At 38.2% G+C, this 11,520-nt stretch overlaps 1 protein-coding gene across 1 annotated transcript in view; it reads left to right on the top strand.

Annotated features, from left to right (window-relative positions):
* galnt16 (UDP-N-acetyl-alpha-D-galactosamine:polypeptide N-acetylgalactosaminyltransferase 16) overlaps positions 1-11,520 on the top strand; it is a 54,405-nt gene that overhangs the window by 41,755 nt on the left and 1,130 nt on the right. Inside the window, exons 11-14 of the mRNA XM_044142869.1 lie at positions 655-747; positions 1,233-1,316; positions 2,797-2,923; positions 5,576-5,692. Of these exons, the coding sequence (XP_043998804.1) occupies positions 655-747; positions 1,233-1,316; positions 2,797-2,923; positions 5,576-5,692 (421 nt within the window). The remainder of the gene's footprint in view (positions 1-654; positions 748-1,232; positions 1,317-2,796; positions 2,924-5,575; positions 5,693-11,520) is intronic.

The following is an 11,520-nucleotide window of genomic DNA, read 5'->3' on the forward strand; positions in this document are numbered from 1 at the left end:
AAATAATAAAATAAAATAACAAACTCATAAATAAATAAATAGAATCAGGAGAACTGTTTTAAATTTATAAAAGCCTTATACATTTGCTGACCTATCATACGTAATACGATGTCACTTCCACTCCTATCCTGAATAATTAATGGCCGGTCACAGCAGGAACACTAGAAAATGTATTTTGCATTTTGTTTTTACATATATTATCCATATAAATATAATATTAACTTTTTAAACCAGAAACTTTAATAATCTAAAATCGGTTTTGTCAAAACTTGACATATTTCAGAAATTGCCCACCTGACTCTGATTGGTGCATTTCTACTTCTGTTCTTCCTGCTAATTTCTCATCTGTCGCTAATAAAAACTAAAAATCTAAATTCTCAAAGTGAAATGGAGCAGATGACATCTACAGTCAACATCTGCATGGATGATTCTTACTTTTTCGCCATTTGGAGTTAAAGTAGGCATAAAACATGGATCATCTCTGAACGCCCAAATCCACACGTTGGAAATCGGCCACAAGATGTTTGTTCTGAAAGCGTTTTCCAAATTAAATCACTTGTTCTAAGTTGCTAAAATACCCACAAATCTAACATCGTACGGCAAGATTTTCTCTCTGATCGCTTATTTTAATGTGTTGTGTCTGTGCCCACGCAGGAACACCCGACGGGCCGCCGAGGTGTGGATGGACGAGTATAAACAGTACTACTACTCGGCACGGCCGTCTGCTCAGGGCAAAGCCTTTGGCAGGTTTGTCTCTTGGGATTTTTCCCCCTCAGTGTGTGTGTGTGTGTGTGTGTGTGTGTGTGTGGCACAACGTGAAGACAGCCGACCAAAAATAGGACTGGTAATGTTTCACACAAGTCAGACCCATTTTAGTCAGGTGAGCAACACTTTTTTAAAAGAAATGCTGATAGTCATGCTTTTTAAAAGGGCTGACCTAAATCTGATGTGTAATGAGGAATTATTTACTATTTATATGTATGTGTGTGTATACGGATATTTTTCAGAGTAGTTTTACCAACCTCAGCTGTTTGTAAAGACAGACTGAAGAAAACCGGTTTCTGCATATTTGAGCGTAAACGTTTGATAACGTTAAGTCGTCTTGGTTGGTTTGTATTTTTCCTGTTTTCTAATGCTTTCCATTACGTATCCCTGTCGTTGTCCATGATTTTCCTTTTTCTTTTCTCTCTCTCTCTCTGTTTTTTTGTTTTGTTTTGTTTTTCATCTTGAAGCATTGCAGACCGCTTGACGCTGCGGCGGAAACTGAACTGCAAACCTTTCCGTTGGTACATGGAGAACGTCTACCCCGAGCTGAGGTGGGCTGATTTAGTAAAGGAAAGATTTAGTGTCGTCTCGTCTGCATTTGGTTTTTATTGTAGGTGGAAAATAAAAACAGAGTTGAACTAAAGCCTGCGACCTAAGTAAGAGTTGAATTCTGTTATTTTGTTTAAGACGTTTTCTGAACTATGAGGAAAAACCCAAATGGGACCAACAATCTTAGGTTTTTCTCCGCTGAGAGACGTGAAACAAAAGAGGAAGGGAGAGGCTTTCCTGATTTATTTAACATGTTAAGTTTCTTCTCAGTGTTTTTTGCTTTTAGATATTTCTTTAAAATATCTTGAGAACTCCAGCTAATGTCAACAAACATGCACCACAGCTCTGGAAAAAAAAATGAAGAGCCCACGACACTGAAGCCCATTGAAAAGCTCCTGGTTGTTCCACCAAAAATTGATTCCTGAACTCTTCCTCAGTTAAAACATCAGTATTGTGGTTCCTAAATGAATATGAACCTTTTTTATTTGCATTATTTGAGGTCTGAAAGCACTGCATCTTCTTTCTTATTTTGACCATTTCTCATTCTGTGCCAATAAATATAAAGTTTTTTGCTTGGAATTTCTGAGACATGTCAGTAGTTCATAGTATAAAAGAATAATGTTCATTTTACTCAGACATGTACCTATAAAAAGTAAACTGATCATTTTAACTGGTGTCTTAATTTTCTCCAGAGCTGTATATCCTATTTATGACAGTTTTGAGCAGTTCTGCCTCCACATGAATATAAATTATTTCCTTTTTGCGGTTATGAATCAACATTTATACTTCCTTGCAAACACATTCACTTTTTCTCACATTAGAACTACAAATTTCAGTGTATTTTGTTGGGATTTTATGGTGTATTGAAAAATAAACGTACTTAATTTTGAAAAACATAAGATTTTTTTTTTTAAATGAACATTTGAAAAGTGTGCCTGGCATTTATACCTACGCTTTGAAATCCTTTTGAAGTTTTTTTCAGATTGTCGCTGAAAGCCTAAGAGATGGAGTGAGTCAATTTGACCCTTTATCTAATTTTTTGGGGAAAAGCACCAACACAGATGTAGCTGAATTTCCCTTGACATAACTTTAATGCTGAGATCAAAAGCCTTTATTTTACTGTCTGGTATATTATAAATAATTGAATTAGCCTGGAAAAAGTAACTGTATAACTCCAAAGAGGTTAGCAACCCACCAAGTTCAAAATCAGTCACCCAGATGTTACCGATTTCAGATGGGAACTTTTGAATTGATTCATGTCGGGATCTCAGGAGCTAATGCTGTTGACCTCTTCCCCACTGCATGTGCTCCAAATGACTGGACTCTGACAGAGTAACTGTATATGTCCAGAAGAGCTGGCTGTAACAAGACACTGAAGCAATTACGCTGTACAGCTATCCATCACCGGAGTCGATCTGCTCTTTATGTTTGTATTAAGATCGTTTCATCAGCCTTCCTCCTCGCCGTCTCCGGTTCCCGCAGGGTCCCTGAGCAGGAAGCCGTGTCCAGTGTGCTGAAACAAGGCGGCATGTGTCTGGAGACCCGTGGGAGGGACGGCCTCGGACTGGCGGAGTGCCGCGGCGCCGGAACCAACAGGCCGCAGTCTCAGGTCAGGAGACCAGGGAGGCTTTCTAAAAGTACTCTGTAGTTTTAGTTTCAGCTTCAAAGGAATACTACAACTGACTTCTGTTCCCTCATCAAAATCATACCTGGGGTGTTGCCGTGATTCTTTCATGCATGTTTGAGAAATCCTTTAATCTCCCACGGCAACAGTTCAACTGTGCAAAACACCTGGGTGGACCTAGCTCCGCCTTCGAGGACGTAGCTCCTCCTCAGAGCTGCAGTTTATAAGCTTCCACCTCACAGAGCAGCTCTCTCATGCAACTCCCCAACTCAGCTCCTTCAGACTAGCCAGCAGCAATTAGCAAACACCTGGTGGAACTGAGCATCTGCTGAGCTCTTGATACTTCTCAGTTCAACACTGGTAAAAACGTTGTTAAAGGGTTAATAGAGGAGCCATGTTGTGATGACTTCCTGAAGGCAGTTTCAGAAAGAGCAGGCGTTCCTTAAAGAGACAGCAACCCAATTTCGACATGTTAAATTACTAAGTCAAATTGTTTTTAACTCATGTTTGATACGGACAGCGTTTTTATAACAAGTGGAGCTGACATCGTTACTTTTTTGTGCTATAAAATTGCACTCTGTCTGGATAATACATAATACTGCCTGTTTAAAGTATAACATATGGTTCCAGTGAAATTATTTTCGTTTAGATTATTTTTTTAATACATAAATCAAAATGTATATCATTGCTGCATCATTATTCGTGATTTTCTTGGGTCTCCTTAATTGATCCTGTTTGGTTGTTTTCTTTTGTTTGGTATTCCAAAACAAAATTCCAATTCTAGTCTCTGCATAAAAAATGTGAAATTATCTGACACAGACGGATAAAATATTAGCTGTAATTCACTTTTACAACAAAATATTAATAACAACAAAATGCTAAAATACATGCAATTTAAGCTGGTTAATTTGCTAAAATCGATAATTAGCTCTTTAGTCATATTTAGGCATTTAAAAAACATGTAGCATTCATTCATTTCAGATGATTCAGTTTATTTCAATTGAATCAGTTTCATCTGGTTCAATTTTGTTCAGCCTGATTATGTTTAATTCACTTTAATTGAGTCAGTTGATTTCCATTCAGTTTAATTAAATTCACTTCATTCCAACTGAGAAAATCGCTTTGGTAGCCGTAACAGTGGGGGAAGTAATAGCGCTGTCAAGCCCTTTGGGAAATATGGCGAAACGTTTTCATTTCAATTCAGTTTTATTCGCTTGAGAGAAACAAAACTGCTGTTTTGCCAAGGGGGAAAAAAAGGAGAGTAGCAGCACTGCTGAACCGTATTCATGTCAGTTCGGTTCAGCTGATTGATTGAAAGGAACCTGCTGCGGTCTGAGTCAATATTTCCAGGATATTTGTCATAGGTCAGCTTTGGGAGTGAGTCGGCTTAATCAGCCTTCCACAGATCACCAACTAAAGCTCCGGGCCGAGAAACGTCCTCACAGTTCCTTCACAATAAAAGATTTGATCCCATACATGTGACACTGTAGCATACACAGCTTTACCAGCAGCTAAGCTCTGCTATCATGTAGCTTATGGACACAAGTAGGGCAACACATGTTATTTACCACAAGTCAATAACAATGGACATGTGATCAATATCATTGGATTATATGGGTGATAGAATATTTATTAATTTCACTAAACTCCGATCCAGAACCACACGGCATTCTGGGGGATGGAGGCAGAGTACAGTCTGTAGCTGTTCAATCTCTCACGGCTGGCTCATGGTGGCCTCTGCTAATTTACTTTAGTGAGTTAGTTGATGCTAACTCACTGATGTTAGTTGTTGCCAGGTGATTCTTTGGTTACCAAGCAACAACCTGTTGAGTAATGTGCGCAGCAGCTGTTTCAGGTTTTCCCACCATGCCTCATAATTGCTTGAAAATAAAAAAGCAAAGGTGGGGAGTATAAACTGTGGATGAAATAATATTTCAGATATTTAAAATAATATTTCAGATATTTGAAACAAAAAAAAAACCCGAATCAATAATTATTGATATCAATAAATATATCCTGATACATTTTTTTGTCATATCAGCTAGCCGTATGGAGAATTTCGTGACATAAACTTTTAAACGCTGATATACCATATATTCCACACATGGGCACCCCTGCTGTGGAAGTGAGTCAAGGGCTGCTGAAAAGACACAACTGTTTCATGCTACTCCAGGCAACTGCTCTGTCTGCGCTGATGAAGAATTACTCACTTCTGCATGCTGAATGCTTGGAGTGGCTCCAGCTGACGGCTGCTGAACCTGTTCTGTGATGAATTTAGCTAATCATTTGAAAACTTTTAAAAGCATTCAACTTTCATTCTCAGATGTTTAGTTGATCGTTAATGATGTAACAGAACTTGAGCTAATTTCTTAACCTTTAATTCACACAACACGCTATGTTTATACATACCAATATACATGGAAGGATAGGGAACTGTGACAGCAGCTTTAACTTCACAGAAAGTCTCTACAGTAGACTGGGAAGTTTAAAAAAAAAAAAACTTCAATTATTATTGGAATTTCAAATGCAAACTTGAATGACACTTGTAATGTTTTACTTTAAACGAGCCGTTAGTGAGAAAAATATATATTCCCCTCTGAACTCAAGGTGACATTGTCTGGTTTCTGGGTTTTGCAGAAGTGGGAGCTGGTGGAGCCGCTCATTCGGCAGCAGGACCTGTGCCTGGCTATTTCTGCCTTCACAGCAGGGTCAAAGGTCAAGATGGAACTCTGTAACTCCAAAGAGCCCAGACAGGTAAGGCGAAGAAACACGTTTTAGCAATAATATGTTGTTCTTAAAACATCACAAAAATAGTAGTGACAGATCAAGTTGGTGATGCAACTTGATCTGTGTCTGAGCAGCAAGAGTTTAAAATCTGATGCGTTTTTCAGCCAGCAAATGAAAGATAACTAAAACACAACATATTAGTTTTGAGTTGAGGAGTCAAAAATCTTTCCAAATCTTTGCTTAGCTATACTGTTTATATTTCACGAATGTTCCATATACAATTAATTATCAATATAACAGAAAAATGTTTAATTTTAGATAAACATATGCCTGCAGCCTCTTCTTCTTTAACAATATTTATTCTAACGAAGGACGGGGATTTGAGTTTCAGTTTCGACTTATGCCCTAAATACTTGAATCTTGACTCAAACTCATGGTCTAATTTTTATGATTTAATGCAAAATCTCAAGTATTCTGGAGTAAAAACAATGCAGCAAATTTTACTGGACAGAGCGTAACAATGTTGGTATAACGGAATAAGAATAAAACGGTTCTTTCAGACCTGAGACTTGACTTGGACTTTAAAAATGTTGGGTCTGGCTTGGGCTTGGGAAGAATGACCAGTGAACATCTCTGGTGTTTACCTAAAAAAAAACAATTTTACCGAGTTCGGTGCTTGTTTTATGCCCTCTAGTTGAGGAACTAAGTACTACATGTGGCAATTAATCACTTTATCCCATATTCCAACATGCATGCACCTCCCAGAAACAGGTTTTTATTGATACCAGAAGTATTTTTCGTGAAATGGTTTCAGAAAGTGAAGTCCTTCAAAAAACAAAACTGCCCAATATTGGGTCAAAGATAGTCTGCTAAACACAGCAGCTGTTAAAATGACTATTTCAAAGACCTACGTTGTAAAGTCATGAATTAATGATAACCCAGGTCCGGTTACTGGAAAGCATGTAAAATCAAAGAATTACTTCGATATAGCACATGTCTAATGACACAAAGTGGGCCACGCTGTTTCTTAAAAATGACCTGATCATGACCTGACCTATAGAAATGTAAGAACAACGTTTTTGCATTGACTCAACTTAAATAGATCAACTCATCAATCTTTATTCTTTATCCAAAAGTCACACCGCTTGTGTAAGACGGCTACAAACAACAAGTAGATGAGAATTGCCTTTTATTCACTTGAAGTCTTTTATTTAACAGAATGTTCTGTTATACAGTGCAAACCACGGGAAAGTGGTGATCAACTTTCACAGGTGTTGAATTTCTCCATTACAATACATATAGGCTGTCACAAAGGAAGCCAGAACAAAACTGAAATGAAACTGTAAAGCCAGCTGCCAAAACCGTTCATGACTAACGAGAACACCAAGTCCAGCCAATGGTACAGAAATCAATTGTTCAACAGATATGTTTTTGCCAAATGGATCAACTAAACAAAAAGAAAGAAAAAATAATTTTCTGACTATTTTGTAATCACCAGTGAGTTAAATCATGAAGGGATTTTAGACAAAAGGTAGTTTGAGTCGTTGAGCTGCCAAAGGACCCGTGTTGGACCCAGTGACCTTATTTTGCTAATGCACATCCTGGCAGAGTGATTTTGTAAATGCGGCAGATGAACGAGAGCTCTTATAAAGTCCAGCCCCTCTTCGCTCATTCCTTGTTCTCATTTTCTTTCTTTCTTTCTTTATTTTTTTATGTTGTATGCGAACTTCCTACACGGACAGAGAGTTTGCTCTGGTTGTGATCAATAGATGACCTAACTGTGTGTGTGTGTGTGTGTGTGTGTGTGTGTGTGTGTGTGTGGACGTCTTCGGACTCCCACCAGGTCTCCTTCATTAGCCCGTCTCGATCCTTTCAGAGTTTTTTGGGAACGATTCCCCATCAGCAATCGATCACTCAATGCTGATGGAGACATTTGGCATCTTTGTCTCTTATTCCCTAGAAAGAAAAGAGGGTTGGGGGGAAATTCTCCTCTCGACTGTGCGCTGATCTTTTTCCTGCGCGCCAGCAGACATGTCATCCATCACCGGCATTACTCTGGCTTTTCGTAATCTCTCTCCTGGAAAACGGTCTGGAACGTTTATGGCATTTCTTTCTTGCTGCTAATAGTTTGTAGCCACTTTCTGTTTTTTGGGGGGTTTTTTTTCGTTTTTTTTAATACTGGTCCATTCTGGGTGGTTTTCAGAAAATATTGTTTATTTCTGCTTTGCAAAATTAAAGGCTGTGCATAAATGAAATTATTCTAATTAAATCCAGTGCTGTGTAAAAGTCGGTAGATGCCGTCCCCTCCCTCCTCGTCTCTCTGCGTTTCGCTTCCAAGAAGCCACATTCTCTTGTAATCTTTTAAAGTGGTTTTCGTCAATAGATCTCTGGGCTGTCTGAAGGTCAGTTCAAGTTTTTCCTTTCAAATTTTTTACTACTCCTCCCCTGCATCTGACCCATTTCTTAGGAATATGCTTTTGTCTGTTAGCCCTCCTAACACCGACCAATGAAGTAAACACAGTAACTTTATAAAGTATTCATAACCCTTGAACTTTTTCACATTTTGTCATGTTAAACCACAAACTAGAGTCGTTTTATTTTTGTTTTTGTTTTTTGAGGATTTTTGACGGACTAACTCAAAGGAGAGCGCAGTCGTACAGTAGAAGCAAAACGGTTTTCAGTGTTTTTGAAAAGGTTTTCAAGCAGAAATCTGAAAAGTGTGGGGGGCCGTATCTACGCAGCTGCTACAAGCCACCGCCGCAAATCTTCTTGGGTGTGTCTCAACCAGCTTTTAACATCTAGACACTGACATTTTTGACCGTTCTTATTCAGAAGTTATCACTGTCGGTAGAAAAAAAGAGGAGTATATTTCCACCAAAAAAACTCAGAAATTTTCTAGAAAAAATAGGGAAATTTCCAAGCTCCAAAAGTAAAACATCTGCAAGAAAAAACTCAAAAATTTTGAGCTAAGTTTTTTCTAGAAAATCTCTAACATGAAAATTTCTGAATTATCTCTTGCAATTTTTTTATTTTTCAAACTCTGAAATGTCCATGTTTTTTTTTTTTTTTCCCCAGAACGCTCCTGAGATTAATCCCAAAATTTCTGGGGGGCTTTTTTAAAAAAAAAAAAAAAAAATCTTTTTGCCCTTTAAGGCTCAGAAATGGTCTTGTTGTTTTTGGGGTTTTTTGAGGGTTTTTTTTTTTTTTTTTTTTAGAAAATTTGGGTTTTGTTGTTTTGTTTAGAAAATTTCTGAGATTAATCTCAAAAGTAGGTTTGAGTTAAATTGTTTGTCAGAATATTGCTTTTTTTGGACTCTTAACGGTCAACCAATTACTGCATTAGTCAGCGATTATTTCAATAAAATCTATTCACAGTTAATCGTATTAATCATGATTAATACGATTAATCGTGGCTAATATGACTAATTGTATTAAGCAAGATTAGTTGTGATTAATACGATTAATCGTTTCAGCCCTAGTCATATCAGTTGTAACTAACTGAAGTCAAATCATCAAATTATTCAATAATAGACTTTTTTAAAATATATATTAGTATTGGTTTTGGTAGCTGTGTCTTTACTCAGTATTGGGTCGATACCAAATTTCCCAGTATTGCTCACCTCTATTACATAACACATTATCCTGCATGCAGCGTCCTCAAACCTGCACTGCATGTTCCATCATGTCACCAGCAGTCACAGCAGTGTCCCAGTTAAAGTTCATTTCCGTCTCTGGTTCTGCTGTCCAAACATGCCCACTGCTGTCCAAACGGGTCACCCCCCCTGCCCCACCTGCCCCTGCAGCACTACATATTTACTCTGACCGACACCGACATCCACGGAGACACTTTCTCGGGGATTTTAAGATTAACCCCTCGCTCGGCTGCAGACGTCCTCCACGTGACTCCATAAATCTGTACTTAACACTCTCGTGCCTTCAGTTCAACGCCTCTATCCACTTATCGATTGAGCTAAAAAAAATTAAAAAAGGAGGCAGACGCAGTGTCCTTTGTGGTCTGTGGGCATGAGGAACAAATTGTCTCACTGTCTGCAGCTTCTGGCTCATTTCTCCCCGTCCAACCTGCTTCGCCGCTTTACGTGCAGAAGAAGCTTTAAAAACAGATTCGTGAAAAACTGAATCGTGTGGAGTCGAAGGAAAGTAATCACTCAGGAGTCGTTTTTAAATGCGTTGGTTGGAGCTACTGTGGATATTACCAAAAAAAAAAAGTCTGGTATTTCACACCTTTAAAAAAAATACAGCCCATGTTGCGAAACAAATGTTGATGGGGCTCGAGGGGGGAAATCACCAGTGGGAAAAGTATTAATAACCCTGCTGGCACGTCTGCACACCATGTGCCTCTCAGCATGCACTGGTGCTGCTGAATTCCCGTTGTTAAATGAAATGAGTTTATATCCTTCTTTTCTGGTTACGATTAGGTACGATTTGTACCACATTCACTCAGTCACGTTCATACACCGATACGCAGACCAATGGGAAGTTTGAGATTTAACAGGAGGAAGCAAGAATTGAACCCAAAACGTTCCGGTGCGTCACACTTTGACTTCTACTCTACCCACTGACTCAAGAGTCGCCACTAAAGCAATAAACAGTGAATAACGGCTCACTGTGGATTTCTGTCAGGCATCTTGGCAGCGACATAGAGGTGGCAGCATCGAGCTAAAGTAGACCGTTGAAATTACTGGTTTATTACACAAAGTGGGTGAAATAATTTAGAATACAGACCATCTTCAAATTCTTTTACCAAATCAGTGATGAGGATTTATATAAATTTGTATGTAGGCTTGTCATTGTAACAAATTTTGCTGGATAATAAATTGTCCCAGAAATTATTACAATAAACAATAATCTTGTTGTTTTGAGACCATTTTCAAGTTAACATCATGGCTAATGGCATAAGAATGGAAGAACGGCCTCTTAAAGATCAATAAACTTTAAATTATAATGACCGTTTAACACTGGAACTGGAAGACATTTAAATATCCAAAATAAAAAATAAAAAATAAAAAACCAGCACAAATAACAAATAAAGTGAGTTATAAAGTAAAAAGATAAAAAAAATTGTCCTTCAAAAAATGGGCTAATTGAGGTGAATGGACCAGACTGAAGTTCATGGTATAAAGAGAGAAAGAAAAGAGAAAAACGATGAATCATGCAAATGGAAATGATCAAGCTTCCTTTAATTTATCTTAAAATTAACTTATTTATTGCTTATTACGACCGACCAATTTGTAGTTATTTATTCTGTTATTTATTGGGTTTTACATGTATGGATTGATTGGGGTGGCCAACAATATTTCCAGGGTTGGCCGTGGCCCCCCTGGGCCCACCCCTTTGGGTCGCCACTGCCTCCATAAAAATAAAAAATAAAAACATGGCTGAAACAAGGACACAGTTTGATTCCAAACAAGCACAAACACTAGTTTTTGGAATAAAATATGCAGGCTAACATTAACCTTTTGGAGCGATTCTGACTTTAAGCTTGTTGGAAGCTTAAGAGCTGAGCCTGTACCAGTTAACAAACAAATTTAAGTGAGTTCGTCCAATTCTGCTCAGAAAAATGCTGCCAGAATTATCCCAAAAGCTCATTGATGGCCCCTAAAAACTGCTTCCTCGGGAACATTTAACCAGATATTGATCCTGGTATCCATAATTAAGCCTTCTTGTATATTTTAGGCACTCTGTAAATGGAATAGTCAGAAGCGGGGCAAAGCAAATAAATCCCACCACCTCCCAAAATGACAATTAGTATCCACAGATGTCATCTAAAACAAACTGTCCCCTTCCTGCTGCTGCTGCTGGGCGCCACAGCTGGATGCTCTGTGACTTTTCCACTC

Source organism: Gambusia affinis, linkage group LG16 (assembly GCF_019740435.1).
Source record: "Gambusia affinis linkage group LG16, SWU_Gaff_1.0, whole genome shotgun sequence".
Classification (NCBI taxonomy): domain Eukaryota; kingdom Metazoa; phylum Chordata; class Actinopteri; order Cyprinodontiformes; family Poeciliidae; genus Gambusia; species Gambusia affinis.